This window comes from Musa acuminata, chromosome BXJ3-1 (assembly GCF_036884655.1).
Source record: "Musa acuminata AAA Group cultivar baxijiao chromosome BXJ3-1, Cavendish_Baxijiao_AAA, whole genome shotgun sequence".
NCBI classification, from domain to species: Eukaryota; Viridiplantae; Streptophyta; class Magnoliopsida; order Zingiberales; family Musaceae; genus Musa; species Musa acuminata.
Genome location: NC_088349.1, coordinates 5104479 through 5124489, shown reverse-complemented (window position 1 = coordinate 5124489; position 20011 = coordinate 5104479). Strand labels below are relative to the sequence as shown.

General features: G+C 39.1%; 2 protein-coding genes and 1 pseudogene across 2 annotated transcripts; all 3 read right to left on the bottom strand.

Annotated features, from left to right (window-relative positions):
• Positions 1–61: 61 nt before the first annotated feature.
• On the bottom strand, positions 62–8071 carry LOC103985424 (phospholipase D delta-like; annotated as a pseudogene).
• Positions 8072–8494: 423 nt separating this feature from the next.
• On the bottom strand, positions 8495–9243 carry LOC103989355 (uncharacterized protein At1g76070-like). Its single transcript, XM_009408179.3, has one exon. It carries the CDS (start codon positions 9161–9163, stop codon positions 8573–8575), a length of 591 nt encoding a protein of 196 aa, XP_009406454.3. The 5' UTR covers positions 9164–9243; the 3' UTR covers positions 8495–8572.
• Positions 9244–10041: 798 nt separating this feature from the next.
• Positions 10042–19536, bottom strand: LOC103985434 (DNA-directed RNA polymerase II subunit RPB1). Its single transcript, XM_009403128.3, has 13 exons — positions 19240–19536; positions 18864–19127; positions 17987–18289; positions 17746–17904; positions 17472–17633; positions 17173–17393; positions 16950–17091; positions 16529–16864; positions 16128–16414; positions 15776–16034; positions 12570–15694; positions 10649–10702; positions 10042–10553 (listed from the first exon to the last, which is right to left on the bottom strand). The coding sequence occupies exons 1-13, from the start codon at positions 19321–19323 to the stop codon at positions 10451–10453; spliced, it is 5499 nt and encodes a 1832-aa protein (XP_009401403.1). The 5' UTR covers positions 19324–19536; the 3' UTR covers positions 10042–10450.
• Between the last annotated feature and the right edge of the window lie 475 nt (positions 19537–20011).

Genomic DNA, 20011 nt, shown 5'->3' with positions numbered 1-20011 from the left:
TTAGAACTCCATGCAAATGAACATGTCAAAGTTATCTAGCATGACTAAAATGACAAATCTTTGTTCTACTTTTGTTGTGACTGCATTTGATCTGAGGATATACTGCTACATGGTTAGTGTGTCAGGAAGACTTGTGGGGGCTCCTAAGATCTTACCTCCGACGTCGGGGAAACACTGTTGGTCAGGCAGAGCTCCTACTTTGCCATCAGCTTCTACCTTGATTGGGTACTTGAGAAGGCCGGTCAGTGACCTCACCTCCTTGGCGGCGTGCCTGCACCAGTTATCGTCGGCTATCTTGTTCACGAGTCTTACGCACTCCAAGCTGTCGGGCTGCTCGAATCGTTCGTCTACCGATCCCAGCTGCTCTGCTCAGAGAGACATCCTGTATCCATATATCTGCAGCAGAGCATCAAAATGCAGTCAGGATACAAGATAATGAAATTTCATAACAGGACTTAGATATTTACTTTGCCTAATTGTGATGGAGATGACAATTCCAATATCCTAACGCTAACTTGGGTATCAAAATTTTATCTAGATAGAGCACAAATGCTTACTACATTGACAACCTACTCAAACAGTTAGAACAGGTAATGCACTCAGCTGCTTCTCCCATCTGGTCAGAATCTTGAAATCTAACCTTCGTCGACGATCTACTTGAACGCAATTCCTTTTCCTAATTTTGATGGAGATGGCATTCATATATGCAGGAAGCTTTGTACAACAATTATCATAGTGTTAAATAATAAATATAACATACTGTCATATATTATTGCACTCAGCTGCTTCTCCCACCTAGTTAGAAACACTAGATCTTGAGACCTACTTTTCAACTATGATCTCCTTGAAGGCATTTCCATTTCCTAATTTTGATGGAGATGAGATTCATACACCCAGGAAGCCTTGTGCAACTCCTCGGTGTCCTAGTGCCAAATTGGATATGGCTTACAACATTAACAACCTACAACTTATTGTCATATTATTGCTCAAGCATTTAAATAGGTCATCACTCAGCCGCTTCTCCGACCTATTTAGAAATACTAGCATCTCGAAACCTACTCTTCATTGATGATCTCCTCAAGTCTAAGCTTTGCCCTGGGAGTGAATGAAATATGAAGTGGGAAGTGTAGTCAATGTTTCAAGACAAAAAAAAAAAGATTGGTTGCATCTATAAAACAACCTTATTTAATTGATATCATAATTTTGTGTCTTCAGCCATGGCACAACTGGAGAATATGAAACTTTGCATTCCTTCCATTAAAAATCATGTCAAGCATTGATATCACGATATCACTTCAATCGACATCATTACTCAGGGCAGTTCTGTCTGCACCAATCATTTTACGATACTTTTTCTGTTGCGATATTTCAAAGTTCTAACATAATTTCAAGTATTCAGTAGCACTTTTTATCTCAAAAATTGTCCATCTAAGCTTGTGTAGCTTTTCTTAGTGTAGCAGATTAACTAGGGAGTAATTGCTGCACCCAGTCCACATCTCTTCTAAGCTTGCAATTAACTATTTCCTAGATTGCTCTCACACTAGCTGATCCAATAACAGGAAACTGTAATGATTATATAACAAAGAAAAAAGCATTCTAATCAATGACCAGAAAACAACTTGAGAAGATTAATAAATGCTAATAAGATCTTTTAAAAATAGACATGTTCCAAATAGATATTTATATCAATAAATGCCCATGTTAAATTTGAGATGACACAGAAAGGAAAAGAACCAAGAATATGATGTCACCAACCTGACCATGTGGGTGCCTTTCTTTCTCAGCCCATGTTTGATGAGGTTGGTATGCACCCATGGCGATTTCGGTATCTCTTGAACCAGCCAGAGATCTTTGATTGATGTTAGAAGATCCCATTATAACGTATTCATCATCTACAATCATCCCTTTTGCATGAACATATATCATGAATCGCCGAGACCTTTGTGCGAAGACCTGGGTAAAATTTAGATGGCAACTGTAAGTAATTATTGTGAACCATAATACAATAAGTTAACAACTATATCTTTTCGAAAGGCCTCAGAATCTGTTTCTATATTAAAAAAGAAGCACAAATGCTGTTCTAATAATCAGAGAAGAAGAGAACATGTATCAATAAAGAAAAGAAAATGAAGGAAAGATTATTTGGACTTGGCTGAATGATGAGAAGATAATGATAACCATCTTAATAGTAAGAAACATATTGTTCACAAAGAAAACAGCTGACATTTTAACCAGCAAATATTCATGGATATTAACCATATACTCATGAATGTTTACCAATTTTGATATAGTTCTTATTTTATCTAGCTTGTGTGACTCTGATGAAACCGCTTTTGCATGTATAAAACCAATGTGGGAGTGAAATAGTTCTCCACATATGAACTCTCTAGTATGATTACAGCAAATTATAAAGACAAGCAAAGAAATTGATTGCCTATAAGTTCCTTCACTTCTAAAAATGTCTCAGAATCTTTGGTCGGTTATGATTGCAACACAAGTTATTTAATCTTGCAATGAATTTATTTGCACTGCGAAGTAGATCTAATTTACCTTTGCTTGTTTGCTGCACACACAGAAGAGCTTTGAGTCTGACAAAATTATTAGCTATGAGAAGGCATATCAACCTAGAGAAAGCAGTCTAGGTCTATGAGATTACCAAGTACTACAAGAAAGCTTTTGAGACTTGATATATACTTGAACAAAAAAATAACATAGTCAAGTTCCTGGATGCTTATGAATATAGTACCACTGGACTTCTTTCTGAAGAGTGACCATTTGATTGCAACTCATCCTTGGACAATTCTTCACGGTTTCCAAGACAGTAGAAATTAAGATAATCTTGCGGATGTGAATCTTCAAAGTTCACAGCTTTAAGCTCCTTTGCAATGATTTCATACATCATCTGTATAGTCTGACCCTGCAAGGACGAAACAATGTAATTTAAGTAGCATTGAGATAGAGATTAAGAAAGCCCATAAAGTAACAAAATGAAGGCAAGATCAACTCAAAGAATCCAAAAACTATGCTGTCACTTGGTTGGTGTGATTATTTGTAGTAAGAATGCTGCATGACACTTATTCCTAAGTTGAATAGTAAATGTTTTTGGTAAGTTTCTTAAGTCTCCCTCTACTTCTCTCGCATGATCAGTTGTTATCAACTCATCTCATCTAACCAAATGTCTCCCTTGGACATGTTCATCACATCATAAACAAATTTTCCTCATTTGTCTTCTGTTGAAGCTGTATCAAATTCACAAACATAAACATTTCTTATTATGTCCTCTAACAATCCCAAACATCAATCTCAACACCCTCATCTCAGCAACACTTGCCCATGTTGTATTCTAACTGCTCAACATCCCTATACATAAATCAATTAAATAGAATACTACAATAATATAATTAATTTAACTAAATTGATTTTGCAAAAGGAAAAAAAGTAACATCTTTTTTGTTTAAGAGAAGCTCAATAAAATGTTTATCAATCATTTGCCATTCAGGAAAAAACAAACAATTTGATGTTCTATATAAATGAGATGATACCTGCCAGAAGAGGATTTCTTGCACACTGGAAGTAGTAGGGACTCCTTCAGGCCACATAGGTATAACCACGTATACAGCAAACCGCTCTTTGGCTTTAATTTTGCTAGCAATTTTTAATGCTAATTCCATAGGTATCAGATTATCAGCACCTGTTGATGTCAAGGAAGCTTTTAGTAAAAAGAGTCTCAGCAACTAACAATAATTCTTCAAAGAAAGGATGGCTCTTATGCATCATTCAGCATAAGTCTGCAGCTATACTTTTATTTAACCAAATCTAGCAAAGTGCTCATAGTCTAGCAAAGTGCTCATAAATCTTTGCCAGATTATGAAGACCAGACATAAAACTACATTTTTCGAATTTAATTCACATCAGAAAAGGCATAGTTAATATAAATAAAGCCAAATATTGATGATATAAGCATCTAGAAAACTAATTAAGAAAAAAAATCATGTGATCAACAGTTGAGTGCATCTTTGTAGAAGCATTGGTTACTTCACTCAGCATCATTGTTAGGAATGCTGCAAGCAAACTAAAGTGATAGACATGTTTGTGATGTTGGGAGATGCGATTTTCTTACATGTAGGAGGGTGCTCCGAGGGTCGAGTTTTCAGAAAACTGGCAACTTAAAGATTACGGTGTGGTTTTATTACATGTTAAAAATAACATACTGGTAAAATGGACTTCAGCGAACCTGAATTTTTATAAAATGGCCAAGCATAAGAAGACCCCAGAAAATACTGATTCTCAATATATATGAAATGCTGTGCAGATCTGATTGCCCTCACATATGCTGTGTGGATGCTCTTATCGATGATCAGATTCTTTTGACAGACAAGGTTCTGCAACAGTTGATAGTAGATTAGCCTATAAGATCCAGATTGAAATGAACCAACTAACTAGCTTTTATTGAAAAAATAATGGAAATGATGAAGCTATACAACTTTATTTAAAACTGAAGTATGAGTCAAATAGGTTTGTATAAATTGGCATCATCAAAATAGAAAAATAATAGACTTGATAAGTTGTAATAGAAGTTGTACTAGTATAAAGAAGACATACTCCATGACAAGAGACTAACCTCTCGTAAGGCTTCTTGAGGGTTCTTCGGAAATCCTTTTACTGATCCAGAGTCTATAGATCGAAAAATCTGTAAACTTACAATTCAGTCACTAACAATATAATAAAATTTCTTATTACTAGTAATTGTATGTTATACAACCTGAACATGCCAAGGTCCAGTATCTTCTTCACTTGCAACCCATAAACTTGGATCATCATTTGGAACGGTAGGTGAAGGACTAATTATCCATGAAATCCGTTCAAGCTTTATTAAAGCATCATCATGCCAGTGGGATACCTTTTTTTAAAACGTAGCCCAAATTCTCGCCATTTTGTTGCCTTACGCCAGCGCTGTTCAAAATTCTCCAGAACATCATAAGCAGCTGGACCTTCAATTCTGCAGTGTAAATCATGCCATGGTTGTCTTGGTCCTTTAGTTTCTAACTGTGGATCACCCTAATACAAAAGAAAAAGAAAACATAAACCAATATAATATCAAAGCTAGTAGATGTTCAATAAGCAAACATGTAGATGCCAAAATATTTGGAAGTCTGTTCATTTTTGTCAACATTTTTTCAATTTTAACGGTTAATAGACAGGTAGTCTATACCTGATTCCTTCCTGTACATGTATGCATCCAACAATCTGAGTCTGTACAACTAATGATTTATTTCTTTTCGAGAAAATACCATATATGTGAAGATATAGCAGAGAAAATATTAGTATTCATAGAAGACTTCATGATCATATACTTTGTTGATTATTAGGTGATATTAAATGAAAATCATGAGTTTGCTACAGCTCTGCTGTAAATGCACAATGATAAAGCCACTTGGACAGAGAAATAGAGAGGTAGAGGTAAACCTTCACAATACTTGGCTTTGATTATAAAATCTCTAATATTGCTGTTATAATAAATTCCTTCTGCAGTGATGATTAAACGTCTCAGGTTCATTAGATCTTTGATAAAACTTTGATTACTTATTAAGCGTGACAATTATAAGATAATGGATCATTGTTTGAAAACAAGGCTTACCAGAAGATATAGGAATGTGCACACCAAGATTTTATCAGTGTGTGTACTGTCTAGTGTCTATCACTGACTACATTAACTTAAATATGGACATAAGGAAACTACACTATGATGAGTGATGACAATAAGCTGACCAAGCAGTTCATAAATGATTCAGGAAGAGAAAGTTGGTGTAACTAACACTTGAAGACCAATAGGTAGAAAGAATGAGTCATCTAATAAAAAACTGGTTTAGTAAGTGTCTCACTAGTCATTTCAACAACAAAGGACGTCAAAACTAATCAAAGAGAATTAAGTGAACTTGCAATCTGAATAGCTAAACTTTATCAATTACACAAGAAAAAAAAACATTTTGAGAGGAAAAATGAGAAGAGAAAGGAAAAATATACTCACAGCAAATGTAGGGTTATGAAAATCATTCAAAAAGACACTGTCAAGTTCACGAAAAAGTCTATGCTCCGGTGTATCATAGCGGCCATCACAAAGATCCAGATCTCCTATGAAAGCAGTTATTTTTCTATTATTCCCAAATGCCTGTGTGTCAACAAGTACACATTTCTGGTGGTCGGAAAGAGAGTTCCAACTACCTGATAAAGAGGAAACGCAAGGTAACTATACAATTTTATTTTCTTTACTCAATGGACCTGTGCAGATCAGATAAAACAACAAGCTGTATATTTGTACAGTGTACATGGTAAGCTAATTGGCACCAATTGTTTAAACATAGTAGATTATTTTGTCCTAATCAATTTGTGAAAATAACAAATTGATGAATTCATATGCAACTTCCAAAGACTTCAGAATTTAATATACAAAAAACCATTTACTTTTAATTTCACTACCAAAGGAGAACATCATTGATTGGTCCTTCAAACATCTTTGTAATTCAAGGGAAATCTTGATTAGTTGATCTAAGAATCACAACAGATGGGAAATATTATGGTGTAAAACATGCCTGCTGCTTGACAAAGCTAAGCTTACTGCTCGCATAACGAGGTGCTAGAACACAAATGACAGAGGAATGCTTGAAAAACTTCCTGAGTTTCTTCATCGTGAGTTTGCATTACTCCTTCCTGCCAGAGAAAGGTCAGATATCCAACTAAAGTATATCAATTAAGTTCACTAAAATGCCAGTCAAGACTCCCTGATCATGATATATTTTGTAAATCACAAGCAAATTAGCCTGTACTAATTTCCTTGAATTGCCACAAGCACATAATGAATCTAATACTCACTGTTGTGGAACAAACCACATCTGTAAAGAGTGGTACATCTCCCAGTGGAAGATGTACTCAAGAAATCTGAAAAGTATTACTCAATCGAACGCTATAAGATCGAGGAACTCAAGAATTGGGAAAATATGTGTCCAGTCAGATTGGATTGTGCTGACAAAGTCAAAGATTGAACATCATGAATGACACTGGAAACAACGATGCTGCCAGGAAGTAAACTATGCAGAACTGAAGATTGGAGTCCTCTTACCGTCTTGATGAAGAAATTATGGTGAGAAGTCTTGTCGTCCCAAACCAACATGCACACCCGACCCCCTCCTGGGACTTGTACTTGAGCAGCTCCCCCAACGTCAGCTGCCCCGCAGTCGGCAGCGGCCTCGTCGGCTCTCTCACCAGCTTCACCTTGTGATATATAGACCAACCGGTGATATAAATCAAGTGATACGCCTCGAGAATGGCATGGCAGATGTCCTCCCAGCACTTGTTATGCTCAAAGATGGCTCCTTCCTCGAGCCTAATCTCTGGGAGCTCGCCATCCCTGACATGTGCGTCCTGGTAGAGCGTCACCAAGCACCCCTTCCGGACGGGGAAGTAGGCATCGCTCACCCCGCGCTTGTCGGGATCCCCGGCTATCCCATGCCTGTGCTCCACGCTCTCCTCCACGGGCGTGTACTGGAGGGACACGCGGAGGGCGGTATCGGGCTTCGGCGTCCTCCCACTGGGCGCGATCACCGGGAACCATTCGTCGATCACCTCGCCGGAGGCGACGCGGGCAACGGGAATGGAGACGGTGCCGATGAGCTGGGAGCCGAAGACGTCGTTGTCCTTGACGTGGAGAACGAGGGCCGCGGCGCTGTGGGCGACGGGGATCTTGAAGCGCTCGTTCCAGATGGGGTTCCGGGAGTTGTGGATAACGCGGGTGCGGGCGGCGGTGGCGCCGGCGAGCAAGGCGGTGACGTAGGGGTCGGCGGTGGCGATCTTCTTGCGGTGGCCGCGGCGGCCGTGGTCGGGGGTGGGGTCGGAGTCGCTACTAGGGAGGACAGGGCTGCATGGGGCGAAGCAGCGGCGGAGGTACTCGGAGAGCATGTCCATGTTGGGGAGGCGGCGTGCCGCGAGCACGGACAGGTGGATGTCGCCGTGGAGGAGGATAGCCTCATCGGCGGCGGAGTGGGATCCCATCGAGCCGATGGCGAAGGGAACAGCGTGAGCGTCAAGATGGAACATTCAGGAGGGGAGGAGGAGGCTTCGCGGTCTGAGATAAAGCGGAGAGATTTGGGGTGGGGCGGTGAGGAGGCCGAGGAGGTGGCAACTGGCGCAACGGTCAGGTCGTGCGGGGTCATGCGTTAAGATTCGCGAAACCCCTTTGATGCCTCGCGTTCGGGAATCACGGCGCATCATCACTTCGCAACGTGATGCATGTGTACCCAATTAACCCCTACACACAAGTTTTTTTGTAAGAATTCAAGAAAGAAATCTCACATTTTGGGTTTCTATTGGGAGTGTAAAATAAAGTTTACGATTTATTATAATATTTTAGATGTAAAATTTTAAATATAAATTATAATTTCCTTTCAAAAAACAAAATTTAATTACTTTAACTATGCAAGTACATAAATAATTCTGTCCATCGAAAACAACATTCGATGTGGAAAGCCTTTTCCTTCTCTCGTATTTACAGTTGAGAAGGAGAAAAAGAATAAAGATATCAGTTTGATTGAAGAGTAGTGAGACGAGCGGCAGCCCTCCTCTTCCAAAGGCTCGACGACACCTTCCTTGGCTCGACGGCCACCACCCCACCGCCCACCATGATGGGTGCAGAGTGAGCAATGATCACCTCCTCCGTCTCCACTGCCTTCCTCCAGTCGAAATCCCCCAAGCTGTTGCGTCCGCCGGCGGACCTACTCATCCCTCCGAGCGACGGTGGTGCAGACACCGGCGGCCTGCTCTTCCCGCCACCGCCCGCCGGCCCCACCTTGGGACGCCGGAAGATCTGGCGGATGAAGGATGCCAGCTTCCATTTTCGACCCGGTGGTGGGGGCTTCCGGCAACACCCGGCGGTCATCTTCTCGAGCTTGATCTGGCCCATGCACGTCACCTTCGGGGACGAGGGTTCCTGCGGCGCCTCGAAGCCGCCGCGTCTCTTCTGCTTGCGTCGAGCTTCTATGGGTATAATGGAGCCTGTGATCGGCCCCGAGAAGGATCTGCTCTGGCCATGAGCCCTCGGCTTCATCGGATTCTCGCGTCCGGTGGCAAGCTTTGGCAGGAATGTGATGATGCTTCTATCTGCTTTCTCCATGTAGAGAACGAAAGCTGTATGAGTCCGTATGATGTGACAGCTTCTGTAGCTATGGAGAAGAAGATGTTGATGGTGATGGGAAGAAGAAGACGAACGACGGTGAGCATGGTCAATGGGAGAGATATTAAGGGCCATCTCCAACTGTCAGCCATCGGACATTAGAATAACAACGAGTAGTAGTAAGCTGTCAATGTGCTACTAGTGGCAATGCGGATAAGGATTGCGGTCAACGACTTCTGCGCTGAAGATGACAATAATCCCGGTCGGGGGTTGACCGTCAAGAAAAGACTCAGTCGAGGAATTTTTACAATAAAAATATTAAAGATTTAAAATTAAATTTGATTATTAAAGATTTAAGATTCAAATTTTGATTCAATAAATTTTTAAAGATTACAACTATTGATAGTAAGATATTAAGAACAAATAATGTGTTTATAATTGATAAAATTATCATACTATTTTAAATAAATATATATATATATATTATGTTAAATTATAATATAAGTTAATTATAAATTATCTCTTATAATTAATTATCTTTAATATCTTTTAATCTCTTTTTTTAAATACATAACAAAATCGACGATAAAAAAAATCAAATATTTTATTTTTATAAAAATAAAAATATTAATATAATTTTTAAAAATATAAAGATCAAAATACTAAAGATAAATAATTACATAAAATAATATGTAATTAATTCATCACCCTTATAGAAAAATAAATACTTCTTAAAAAATTAATGATAATTTAACCTTTTTTTTTGAGATAAACAGTTTAATTAGCTAATCATATACCACATTATATTGATTTGGATCGAACCAAACGATTTATTTAGCCTGTCAAATTTGGTACCATAATCCATCAAAACAAGTCGATTTTGTCATCCAAGTCAAGCGATCATTCATCCAAAGTAATTTAGTTTTGTCTACATCCATGTCATTCCAAATGTATATATCAAACACCTAATCTAATGAAACGTATATAATAACCAAAACCCGTTTGTCATTTTAGGCTTAATCACATTCCACGGAACTGTTTTCCGATACCATAGACATCTCTATCAGCCAGTGTTGTTCACGGGGGGAGTCTTGAGGTTACAAACACACCTATGGATACCTAACTATTTATTCACTTGTGATCTAAAACAAACAAGTAAACCAGGCGACAAGATCATAGTCCGAAACACCATGCCATGGCATCAGGCATCTCGTAGTCGTAGTCCAGCATTCGAACCTTTACGTCAAGAGATTCTTGCACTCTGATGATGAATCAACAACGCAAAGATCAGCGGGTACTTTCCTCATCCTCGTTGCTCATCTGTGGAGTATACTGACTGGTGGATGATGGGGAGTAACCCGGTGACGTTGGCGAGTAGCCTGCACTCGGACTGCAATTATAATAGAAGCTAGGTCAAGTTTTGTTCTTAGAAGTGATGGCTTGTGGTTTAAACTGTAAACCGAAAATAATGAAATTTTGAGTAACCTGTACTGTGGAGAACTTGGGCTGTAATCTGGACCAGAACGGGAGTTAAATGGGCTGCAAAGGCACAAGAAGAAAGAGAAAAAGATATTAGTCAACTATGTTCAGTGTTCTCAAAGAGGCAAACTTGTAAGTGGCATACTAAGTCACATATGTTCCGGTGAGTCAGTTTAGTTTCAAGGTAGGTTTATCATCTTCCCTCCACTCATCTCACACAGAAATGTGTTATTCAATATTTCTAGTTGTGAGAGCGAGCTTAGCACAAAATGATACATTTAGGATGAGTGACATAAATTTTTACTGACTAGGATAAATGAGGATAATTTCAGAAAAAGAACTTGGGCCTTGTAAAATCATTACTTCATGGTAGTTCTAACTTTGATCTATAGATTGATAATCAGATTCCAGCACAATAAAAAAAAGTTATACTCACTGAAAATTCAATAATACACTTTATGATATTTATCAAGATACACCTCTGCTAGTCATATTAGGGAGTTCAGTTAGTGCTGAACTTCCCGAGCAATTTGTTTTCTTTCTTCTCGTATAAATAGAACCACCGTTCTGTTGTGATACTGATGCTTCCACGTTAACAAATTGAATAAGTTTATCATCAAATATCTTAATTAATATGAGTGAAATAATATGAGGGGTGAACGAACAAATGGAACAGTTTCTCTTTGAATACAGATATTAAATATGTTATTAATCATCTTACTCCATGAGTCTGCAACCAGTAACATGAATAAGTATGAAGAAAGAAACAATAATAATGGTGCTGGTGACATACACCCAAATTTTCCAATGAGTAAAATATGGAACTTTAGATAAGGCAACTATTCTATAAGTTGCCTTTTCCATGTCATATATCTATTAGTTGCCTTTTCCAAGTCATAAATCTATAAGTGACAATGAAGGTGCATGAATAATCAAGCAAAAACTGAAATTGACATTAACAGAGAATTCGGTGATTACATTTCTCCCCCGCTTAATAGAAATTTGATCCTCAAATTTGATTAAAAATAATATTAATCAATATAGTTAACTCTTGAAATACTAAGTCAAATGACAAAACTAAATTAGCTTGAAAAATATTCAGATTTAATATGTTACTCCAAAACTTTTAAGTCAACAGATATATATTTTTTAACATAAAATATATGACAAATTAATGAAACTCATTGAAGAAATTTAGTTTTAGGTTACCCATAACAAGTATATTAAATTTTATATCTGATAAATCAATAAAATTTTTAAATTTTAAAAATTGATTGATTGTTGACATAAAATATAAGTTGAGGTGCAACTCAACAATAAAAAACAATTGAAATGATAAAAATTTATCCAACTATTCAACATATATATTTTTTTATAATTTCAAATTATTTATATATTATATGTGTCAAAAAAATAACATTATATTTAATTCTCATTAGATCTCGTCATTGCATTAAACAAATAATATCTTATAATTAATTTGATATTAAATCAAAACTCTATTCAAATTAATTACCCATATAATTAAGTTTAAATATCAATGCATGATCAAATTTATTCAACTTCAAAGGTACATATTTTACTAATGTCAACAATAACTTTTACAAACTATCCTAGCACATGTAAAATATAATCCTAATTTTAAGAATAATATATACTAACAAAAATTATAAAGGTAAATATTTTTTAATTTATATTTTTAAAAGATCCTATAAAATTTTTGTACCTAAAATTATCAAAACTTTTACATCTAAGAAAATAATTGAAACTTAGTATAATCTTCAATTAGTAAAACTAGATATTTTAACTATAAATATTCATAATAATGTCAGACAAAACTAAAAAAAATTAATTATCGATTCTAAAGAAACAACACAATAAGGCACTCAAGAAAGCTCGATCTTTTACAACAGATGTAAACCCTTACCTGTAATTTGGAGATGATTGACCGTATGGACTGGATGGTGACAGCCTTGGACTGCTTGGAGAATAAGCAAGCGAAGGACTGTACTTTGCTGAGGCAGGATTGTAACTTGGAGATGTGGGGCTATAACTTGGGGATGTAGGACTATAGCTAGGAGATGTTGGGCTGTATCCCGGAGAAGTTGGGCTATAGGCAGGTGAGGTAGGACTGTATGATGGTGAAGTCGGGCTATATGAAGGTGATGTTGGGCTATATGAAGGTGATGTCGGACTATAGGAAGGTGATGTTGGACTATAGGATGGTGAGGTTGGGCTGTAGGCTGGGGAAGTCGGACTGTAGGCTGGGGAAGTCGGACTGTAAACTGGAGAAGTAGGGCTGTAGCTTGGTGAAGTAGGACTGTAACTGGGGGAAGTTGGGCTGTAACTGGGGGAAGTAGGACTATAAGTAGGAGATGTAGGGCTATAACTGGGAGAGGTCGGGCTGTAGCTGGGAGAAGTTGGCGAATATGATGGACTTGTCGGAGAGTAAGCAGGACTTGTAGGACTATATCCAGGAGAGCTAGGACTGTAGGTCGGAGAAGTGGGACTATAACCGGGAGATGTAGGGCTGTATCCTGGAGAAGTAGGGCTATAACCTGGAGAAGTAGGACTGTATCCCGGAGATGATGGACTGTAGCCTGGAGATGATGGACTGTAACCCGGAGATGAACTGGGGGAGAAAGCCATTCCACCAACATAAGGAGAAAACTGAGCATCTGTAATCGGTGAAGCACGAATATTTGGGCTCAGCAAGTAACTTGGAGACATCATTCCTTCATGATATGGTGTCCCGGATATGGGTGATCGAGATGGTGTCATTCCAAAATCAAATCCACCAGGACCACCAAAACCACCATCCATATAACTAGGAAGTTGGAGTTCAATCGCCTGTTGCAACATCTGATCATTCAAATACAGTGCACAATCACCTGTGCCAATTGGTGCAAGCTGACCAAGCATAATATTTTCAGTAACTCCTCTAAGGTGGTCACCTTCAGCATAGACAGCAGCATCAAGGAGGATGTCAACAGTTTCCTCGAATGAACATCTCATCATGGGGCCAGTATCATTTCTATTGATACCATGCCGGGTGATGGCCATTAGGTGACCTCTGTAGGTCATTGTGTCACATAGAATAGCCAAGTGACGGTAATTCACATAAGATCCATCAAAAGATATGACCACACGCAACTCATCCAAGAGAGATCTCCGAACAGCCTCGATGCCAAGAACCTCAATAACTTCAATCAAGTGGTTGCTTGTAGTCCTAGTTGCATCAATATCTTCATGGCACATAACAGCCAAAAGATTAACGCCTTCAGTGTCGAGCATCCACTCAACATCTGGTTTGAAGCCTTCATTTTCATCAAACCTATTTATCTTTCCTGACTTGATAAAAACTTTATTGATATCAGGAATGCCCCGAAGTGCCATTTCGGTCAACATGTTGCTCTCGATCTTTTTCAAGAAGACATCATCCTCCGCAGATTCGTCTTGTAATTCACCTTTAGGCGCATCATCATTCATGATACGAATACGGAGGATGAGCTTGTCTGCATTATCATCATTAAAGATGCATGTCAAATCATCATCAAACTCATGATTGATCTTCTCTGCAATGTCTGCCATGCTCAACTTCTTGTCAACCATCATCTCGCGATTCAGTTCAATACGAAGCAGCCAAGGAGATATCTTTTCAGGAGCAATATCCTCATCTGGCATTTCATAATATGACTTGACAAATTCCACATCTTCCTCAATAATGGTACTCATAGGGTCAGGATCATACCATATTTCAGTGGCATGTGTAACACTTCGCAGTGTTGTGTATTCCAATGCACATTGTACATTCTTAGCCAGTTCTTTCTTTTTATTAACCCCAGGCTTCAAATAAACAGAAAGAGAAGGAGTTTTAATCTTCTTAGCAACATTAATAATTTCCCTCAACCTGGGAACTCCAAGAGTGACATTCTTGGCACTCACACCAGCATAATGGAAGGTATTTAAGGTCATCTGTGTAGCTGGCTCTCCAATAGACTGGGCAGCTACACAGCCAATCATTTCACCTGGAGCTACCAGTGACTGCAGAAAACGAGATTCAATTTCACCAATAACCCATTCAAATGCCTCACGAGTGAGCCTATACTCCTTCATAACCCGTTTGCTAGCAAATGAACTACGAAGAAGGATATTGAATAATAAAGTAGCATTTTTTTGAGCCTCCATGCTCAAAAAATCATCACCAGGAACCACTTTGAGCCTTTCTTGAAGCTTATCAATAGCTTCCACAATCTCCATTGGGTGCATGTCAGATGGCCTTCTCAGATCAATCTTGAATGTCTTTTGTGCATTCCAGATAAGTCTCTTGAGATTCACAGGCATAGGAATTGAGATATCACCAGTAGTAGCAATCTCAGTGCCAAGCTGGTAACGGTCAGCTTCTAGTTTCTGAACCTCTGCATCAAACACATTTCTAAACTCACGGATAGTTTTCAAATCCTCAACATGCTCAGGTTGTAAGTAGCTAGGATTCCAGTTGTCATCATCGATCTCATACCTGAAAACACTATCAAACTCGCCCTTTTTCATCTTCAACGAATCAAATTTCTGGTACTCAATCCAAACAGCATCCATACCATCTTCTCCATATAAGAACTGAATAACATCCCCCAGAGAATTTCTGACAGTACCATCATATTTAACCATTATGTCTTCCATAGCCTTTACAAGACGACGTTGGATGTAGCCCGTCTCAGAAGTCTTGACAGCAGTATCAATCAAACCTTCCCTACCACCCATGGCATGAAAAAAGAACTCTTGTGGTGTCAACCCACGAAGGTATGAATTCTCCACAAAACCACGACTTTCAGGCCCATAATCGTCTTTAGTGAAATGAGGCAATGTTCGATCAATGAAACCAAAGGGTATTCGTTTGCCCTCAACATTCTGCTGCCCCACACAGGCAGTCATCTGTGAGATATTGATAAAACTACCTTTTGATCCAGCAGTAACCATGGCCTTTAAGTTGTTACTTTCGGATAAGCTCTTCTGGGCACTACTACCCGCATCATCACGAGCCTTATTCAGTACCTGAGAGGCAAAGCACCTGTTCAGTAGATGAACATGATATTTTTTATATGATGGGCTAAGTGAAAATTTCATGTGTTGTACCTGATTTACTCTATTTTCGAACGAGTCCATCATGGTTCGCCCAGGTTCAGCTTCCAATTGCTTCTCCTGTGCAAGCTTGATAAGATCTTTCACGTCATTTTTAGCTTTTGAGATTGTTTCATTGATTTTCTCCATTGTTGCTGCATCGGCAATTGTGTCTCCAATTCCAATACTAAAAGCATTCTGTAACAGCCAATAGTTCACAAGCCACTGTGTGTGCCCCAAAAATTTGCGAGCTGCATCTGGGCCAACTTCTTCCCTGATATACAAGTATGAAACAAAGCAAAATAAGTGCTAATGGGATACAAAGCAAAGTCATCATTTTCCAAACAAACAGCTTAGTTAGACTTACCAGATGACATGAATAAGACTTCCAGTAGATGTTCCTAGAGTTTTTTTGCAAAGGGTGCCTGAAAGAAGTTCACCCTTCTCAATTCGAACTAGAGTGTCACCTGGAGTAATGAAACCAGTTTCTGATTCTGAATGCCATGCTGAAAATCTTATTAAGTTTATTTGCTTTGGGATGATCAGGTTGAAAACTTGTTTTCCAGTCCACAATGGCCTAGGTTTCAATATAGCAGGAGCAGGTACCTTTCCATCAAAGTCTTCCCACCACATCAAGATGTTCATAAAGACATCCTGTCACAACATAATAAAAAAAAATCCCCTCTTCAATACTGATTCATCGAGACTAGATATTGTGAAGCAAAAGCACAAAAAGGCAAGCAAACAACACTTTTCTATTGCTAGCACCTTTTCTATAAATGTATCCCTTTTGGTAATCTTGCGACATCCCAGAAGGGTATCCTGGACAATACCCATAACAGGGCGATTTGACTGAGGTGAAACAATACACTTTGGTACCATCATTAGCTCTATGACTTCTGCTCTGGTTTCAAAAGATTGGGGAACATGCATGTTCATCTCATCACCATCAAAATCAGCATTATACGGAGATGTTACAGATAGATTTAAGCGAAAAGTTGAGTAAGGCATAATTTTTATCTTGTGCCCCATGATGGACATTTTGTGGAGACTGGGCTGCCGGTTGAAAAGAACAAAGTCACCATCACACAAATGGCGCTCGACCTACCAAAATAAAATAAGTTAATACAATGTAAACCGTAGAAACGAAAGTAAAAATAAATATAAAAAACCAATTATACAAACTGGCCTTGTATCCAAGCTCCAAATGGTGATCACTGCTTTTTTTCAAGTATCGAAGATCAAGCCTTTGACCATCTTCTCGTATGATATATTTTGCACCGGTTTTTCCAGGAGGAGGATGAGGCCCATATTCCACAAGTTCTTTTAATCTGCAGAAGCAAACAACTGTTATGAAACTGTCTATCATCCTCTATGTGACATTTATACAAGGCACCACATGAGCAAATTACCTCTCAATATTGTATGGTGTTACGGTCTCTGGGTACGTAAGATTCAAAGCTATGCTCCAAGGAACTCCCAGTTCATCAATGTTGATTGTAGGGTCAGGTGTAATAACTGTTCGTGCTGAAAAATCAACACGCTTTCCCATCAAGTTACCTCTAATTCGGCCTTCTTTAGCCTTTAGTCTACTGCATATAGATTTAATGGGCCGTCCTGACCGCTGTGTAGCCTGCACAAACAGAAAATGGATTTCACAAAAACAAACATACAAAATCATAAGGGAAGCACAGAACTGGGCAAGTCATACCCTAGGCTGACCAGGAAGCTCATTATCAAAATATGTGGCAATGTGAAATTGCAATAATTGAGCAAATTCTGAAATAATGTGAGCTGGAGCCCCATTCCTCTCTTGCCTCCTCAAATTCTCATTGTGCCTAATTATCATTGCCAATTGATGTGTCAAATCATCCTGTTGTCAATAAAAAGTCAGCACATTTAAGACACTAAAAAAATGCAACTAGCTTAATTGTAACAGGTTAAAGTGCTCTGGCTCATGTGCCTTTAACTCTGAACGAACTCACCTCACTCCTCGAAGAAGTATCCATCATCACAGAAGGTCTTACAGGAGGTGGAGGAATTGGAAGAACTTGCAATATCATCCAATCAGGGCGGGCATATTTGGGATTTAAACCCAATAGCAAACAGTCCTCATCGCTTATCCTCTTTAGAACACTAAGAACCTGCAAACATGTTTGAAAAAGGTAGACTTATGCATGCATTCTCCAGTTATGTAGTCCATTATGAAGAGTTCCAAGGAAATACCCTCTCAGCAGAAAGAATTTGTTTTCTCTCAGCAGGTTCAGGAAGCTGCTCTTGTTCATCAGATTTCTTTTTTGGAGCTTTATATTCTGCAACCATTTTCATTCCATCTATGGTAATGTTTGGCTGCTGAGCACCACATCCACCCCTGCTCTTCTTCATTGGTTCTTCTGAGTCTTGTTGACCCTGGACGTCAATGTCATCGCCACCAGAACATTTCTTCTTGCTTTTACAGGCATCATATATTCTCTTCAACCTATTTTTTGGGTTCCTAATTTTCAAAGCTTGCTTGAACCTGGTATCCTCCTGAAACAAAGCACAAATGTGGTAAGAAGGAAGTTAGTGCTTAAAATGCTAAGTAGTCATATGCTCATCACATATACAACCATAAAACCACTGTCTATCACAATTCTAGAAATAGAAGAGAGGCTGAACCTAAGCTTGCTGCTGCAAAAACAACATAGAGTTTCACATCCTAGCCATCCAAATAAGTTGAAGTTTGGCGCAAAAATTCTACTAAAAGGAACAATCTTATTATTTAGATAACAATTAAACCAATGATCAAGTAACTATCATGTCAAATATCAGTTTTTTGAAGAGTAAAAAACTAAAAGTACTCCCACCAAAGTCATGTTGCAGCTCTTTTCTCTAAGTTGTGCGTACAAACTAAATTTCGCTCAGATTGTATATAGTAGCTAAAACTTCACATCCACCAATACAACCAGAAGAATACCAAAAATGAAGTTCTAAATTTACTAAGAACCTTAAAGTCTAGATCTTTTTTAGTATACTCAAGTTAAAGGACCATTTTCTTCGTGTTCCTTCCAATTGAGCAAATGATTCCTAAGAGAGCCATCTGAAAGGTGCCGATCAATCGTACCTCATCAGCAAGGATCTTGGAGCAATTGAAGCAGACGCAACGCATAATAGCAAGCACCGTCTTGAGGAACCCGATATGGAACATGGGTTTGGCGAGCTCGAGGTGACCAAAGTGACCGGGGCACTCCGCCATGTTAGCCATGCAAGTCTCGCACTTCATCTTCCGGTCGATGGTGCCGAGCCGCGGGTCGCTGAGCCCTGCTGGCTTCGGCTTGCCCCGCTCCATCGTCTCTCCGTGCTCGATCTGCACCACCGACATTTGCCGCTGCCGCCCGACACCCAAACAAGAACCAAATCAGGCTCAACGAACCACCGAAACCAAGCATCAGTAGAACCCTAGAATGGGAAAGAAAACAGGGCGGGATTGCGAGGATTACGATCTCGTCGGGGCTGAGGATGCCGAACTGGACGGTGCGGACCTTGGCGACCTCGGCCGGTGAGAACGGGAATCGCGTGTCCATGACTGCAGAATAGGGGAAAACACTAGGGTTTTGATCAAAAAATTGGGGCTTTCAGCGACGGAGAGAAAGAATCGAATCGAATTCCTGCTTCGAGTTCGTTTTTGGAGTTCGATTTGTCCTATGGCGGTCAATTTTTGCTTCGGCAAACTTGATGGATAGCGCGATCTCCTCCCATCTCACGCGGAAAAGGAGGCAACCGCGAGCCGAATCCAGTGAAAGAAAAGGGAAGGGGGTGGAAGGGGGGTGGGTCTATATTTATAGACGGAGGCCGACCTAGGGTGACAGGTTTCTGCTATCGTGCGCCGGAGGACAATTGGTGTTTGGCCTCGTGATGGTTGATCTGGACCATCCGATTGTTGTCGGCACGTGCGCGGTTGACTTGGACTTCCATTTTATCGGATTTAAAATCCTTTTTTTGGCTGATAGATTACATGACTCTGTAAGTGTTCACTTCTCACTTTTTCTAAGCAAAAAAGAGATTTAGTCTCGTACGAATATTTTTGGGGGAAAATAATTGTTTATTAATTAGCTTTGTTGTCCCAATGTTAGCTTTTAGTAACAAAAAGTTATTTATTATAATTTTTGTTGCTCGAGAATAAGATTGAATCCAGCTGCTATATCCACAAAGTAATTAGAAGTTGCCAAAAATCAAATCCCAAAAAAAATACTGAGAATATATATATATATA